General features: G+C 41.4%; 1 protein-coding gene across 1 annotated transcript; it reads left to right on the top strand.

The window, feature by feature from the left end:
* Positions 1-2,239: 2,239 nt before the first annotated feature.
* LOC105555012 (putative olfactory receptor 10D4) lies at positions 2,240-3,175 on the top strand. The gene has a single exon (XM_012001700.1). The coding sequence runs from the start codon at positions 2,240-2,242 to the stop codon at positions 3,173-3,175; it is 936 nt and encodes a 311-aa protein (XP_011857090.1).
* Positions 3,176-4,070: the final 895 nt, after the last annotated feature.

The raw sequence follows: 4,070 nt of genomic DNA, 5'->3' as shown, positions 1-4,070 counted from the left end.
CCCCGGTGTGTGATGTTCCCCTTCCTGTGTCCAAGTGATCTCATTGTTCAGTTCCCACCTATGAGTGAGAACATGCAGTGTTTGGTTTTCTGTTCTTGCGAGAGTTTGCTGAGAATGATGATTTCCAGCTGCATTTCTTCTGGCAACAGCCTCTTTCACTCCCTGCTGGAGAACTGCCCATCTCCATCCCACCGTTTAGCCTGTACCCTGCTCACAGAGATCGGCATGTGACTCAGCCAAGGAAGTCAGAGTCCAATCCTGGGGTGAGGCACACAGAAGCAAAGGTAGCTGAGGTAGAACCAGCTGATGGCGATGCCCTGAGGCTGCTCCATGAATTCTAACAGCTAAGGTCCCTCCAGCTGCCCTACTTGCCACCCTTCCTGGGCCTAGTTTTCCATTAGTTTCGTTAGTTCTCTAAGCTACCCCAGTTACTGTTGCTCACAATAGTCAATTCTGTCAATACTAGGTAGAAAAATAAGGTATAATTTATTTATTAAAAAAGTATGCACACATGAAACGCAGTAAATATAAAAACACACAACAAATATGTGTGATATATGTGTCAAAGGAATGTTTAAAAATATTCTTCCACAGAAGTATATTTTACAAAGGAAATGATACTAATCAGGCTGTCTCTCTTTCTCTCTCCCTTTCTCTCTTCTCTTCTCTCATTCATTTCTAAGGTGTAATTATACCAAGTAGTTAATTGCTCCCTTGCTCAAAAAGTTCCCTGAGTGGAGGTATTAATACCCCAGGGAAGACCAAGGTTATTTAAAATGTCCTGTATTGAGGAATAATTGCAGTTCCTAGAGTTAAACGGGAAATTAGTGTAAGGCAGCTGATGCATATTTAGATTTGTGGCATTCTATTTGAAAGTGGTTGAAAAGAAAAAGAATTCAAATCACCTACTTGTAGACTCTAGGCTGATTGGAATTTCGGCACAAACTTCTTCCTTCTGCTGGGGAAGGAAAGGAAGACAACGCTCACAAGCAGCAGACAATTATGTTCCCTGTTTCCCACGTAAGTGCACACATTTTGTCCTTCACTTTTTATCTTGGCTTTCACTCTCTTTCTCCCTTCACAATCTCCAGGAAAAAAGAGAGAGAGAGAGAGAAAGGGAATCATCTTAGGTAACAGAATATATGAGTTGATCTATAATCTGTAGCTCTCACTGCTGAAAAAAATTAAAACAAGTAGAAAAATATATTCGCTTTTTTTAAAGTAGGAAACTGGGAAAGGAAAGGAGTCTTTACTACTGCTACTCCTGCACCTTCTGCTGCCACGAAATTAGGATGTGGCTTAACTGGGGTCTGGTTAGACAATTACAGACTTTGGAGACAGAAATGAAGTCTATCGGCTACTCATGTGCACTGAATTCGGGTGACTGCAGAGGATAAGGAACTTGTGATTGCAATTTTCTGTTCATTAAGAGCTATCTGAGATCCTTCTTTTGAGTAATTTCTCACTGTCGACCCTCATGGCCAGGGAGACAATGAGGGAAAGATACTCTACATTTTGTATACGTCTTACGGAATTATAAATAACTTTTGGAGAGTTACTGTAAGCAAATTGTTTTAGATGAATATAAGAAATTTGGATGAGACCTTGTTTGTTATAAAGACATTAAGTATTTACATTTGTCCTTTTAGAGCATGTATAACTTATGCTATTTAATGGTAAATATGAAGAATGGCAGCTACGAGACATCGTGCAAGGCTTCTTGGTGAAATTATTAAATGAGAGGCATCTGCAATTAGAAACTACACTACAGTCTTCTCACTTATAAGTGGGAGCTAAACAATGGGCACATGTGGACGTACAGAGTGGAATAACTCTAAAAGTTGACTTGGGTGGGAGGGGATGGTGAGGGAAGAAAAATTACCTAGTGGGTGCGATGTACACCATTTGGGTGAAGGGTGTGCTATAAACCCAGACTTCGATACTTGGCAATATATCCATGTAACAAAATATATCCATGTAACAAAAATGCACTTGTACCTCTGAAATCTGTAAAAATAAGAAGTTACAAACAAGAAAAGAAACCACGACAGAATGATATCCAGTACTGAGCAAAGCAGGCAGATCAAGATGATTCTACCAGGAAGCATTCCTCTGTAACTATCTAGATCTCTTGCTTCTTTTCCATTTCATTGATCTAAACACAGGTAATTTACATGCATATTAAATTTGATCACATATTTCTTTTCACAGACACCCAAGAGTTGATTCCTCCCTAGGAATGAGAAATCACACAATGGTGACTGAATTCATCCTTCTGGGAATCCCTGAGACAGAGGGCCTAGAGACAGCCCTTTTATTCCTGTTCTCCTCATTTTATTTCTGCACCCTCTTGGGAAATGTGCTTATCCTTACAGCTATCGTCTCCTCCACTCGGCTTCACACTCCTATGTATTTTTTCTTGGGAAACCTCTCCATCTTTGACCTGGGTTTCTCTTCGACAACTGTTCCCAAGATGCTGCTCTGCCTTTCGGGGAACAGCCGTGCTATCTCATATGCGGGCTGCGTGTCCCAGCTTTTCTTCTACCATTTCCTAGGCTGTACCGAGTGTTTCCTCTACACAGTGATGGCCTGTGACCGCTTTGTTGCCGTATGTTTTCCTTTGAGATACATGGTCATTATGAACCACAAGGTGTGCTTTATGTTGGCCACAGGGACCTGGATGAGTGGCTGTGTCCATGCCACGATCCTAACCTCCCTCACCTTCCAGTTACCTTACTGTGGTTCTGACAAGGTGGGCTATTACTTCTGTGATATTCCGGCAGTGTTACCGCTAGCCTGTAAGGACACATCCTTAGCCCAGAGGGTAGGTTTTACAAATGTTGGTCTTTTGGCTCTCATATGCTTTTTTCTCATCCTTGTTTCCTATACTTGCATTGGGATTTCCATATCAAAAATCCGCTCAGCAGGGGGCAGGCAACGAGCCTTCTCCACCTGCAGCGCCCACCTCACTGCAATCCTTTGTGCTTATGGGCCAGTCATCGTTAACTATCTACAACCCAATCCCAGTGCCTTGCTTGGTGCCATAATTCAGATATTGAATAATCTGGTAACCCCAATGTTGAATCCACTAATCTATAGCCTTAGGAATAAGGATGTAAAATCAGCCCTGAGGAATGTATTTCCCAAGAAAAGCTTTGCTCTGGGAAATAAATGAGACAATTTAAAGCTTTGCCGGATTTAAGATTTTGATTACATTTTAAAGTTTGATTCTCCGTTCCCTAAGGATATTTCCCATCTACTGCCGCCAAGGCATGTTGAAATGAAATGTACTCCGAATCAATCTACTACTCAACCTCGCTATTTTAAAATATATGCCTGTTGGTGTATTTCCCTATACTTTAGAATTATTATTATTATTATTTTTACTTTTGGAGGGCTTCAAGATAGGAATAAGAAATAATGTGTAACTGCCGCTCTCCAGGCTGGAGTGCAGTTGTGTGATCTCGGCTCACTGCAACCTCCGCCTCCCGGGCTCAAGCGGTTCTCCTGCCTCATCTTCCTGAGTAGCTGGGACCACACCCGGCTAATTTTTGTATTTTTAGTGGGGCCAGGGTTTCACTGTCTCAAACTCCTGGCTTCAAGTGATCTGCCCGCCTCAGCCTTCCAAAGTACTGGGATTACAGCCATGAGCCACTAAGCCCAACCTAGAATTAAATATAATTAATAGAGTAATTTAGCAGACATTGCACATCTTTCTTTCTTTCTTTCTTTTCTTTCTTTCTTTCTTTCTTTTTCTTTCTTTCTTTCTTCTTTCTTTCTTTCTTTTCTTTCTTTCTCTCTCTCTCTCTCTTTCTTTCTTTCTTTCTTCTTTCGCTTTCTTTCTTTTCCTTCCTTCCCTCCTTCCTTCCTTCCGTCCTTCCTTGGCTTCCTTCCTTCCTTCCTTTCTTTCTCCTTTCCTTCCTTCCTTCCTTCCTTCCCTTCCTTCTTTCCTTCCTTCCTTCCTTACTTCCTTCCTTCCCTCCCTCCCTCCTTTCTTTCTCTTTCTTTCTCTCTCTTTCTTTCTTTCTTTCTTTCTTTCTTTCTTTCTTTCTTTCTTTCTTTCTTTCTTT

Source organism: Mandrillus leucophaeus, unplaced genomic scaffold (genome assembly GCF_000951045.1).
Source record: "Mandrillus leucophaeus isolate KB7577 unplaced genomic scaffold, Mleu.le_1.0 Scaffold669, whole genome shotgun sequence".
Lineage (NCBI taxonomy): Eukaryota > Metazoa > Chordata > Mammalia > Primates > Cercopithecidae > Mandrillus > Mandrillus leucophaeus.
The sequence above is the reverse complement of the archived record's forward strand: the minus strand, read 5'-3'. Positions and strand labels throughout refer to the sequence as shown.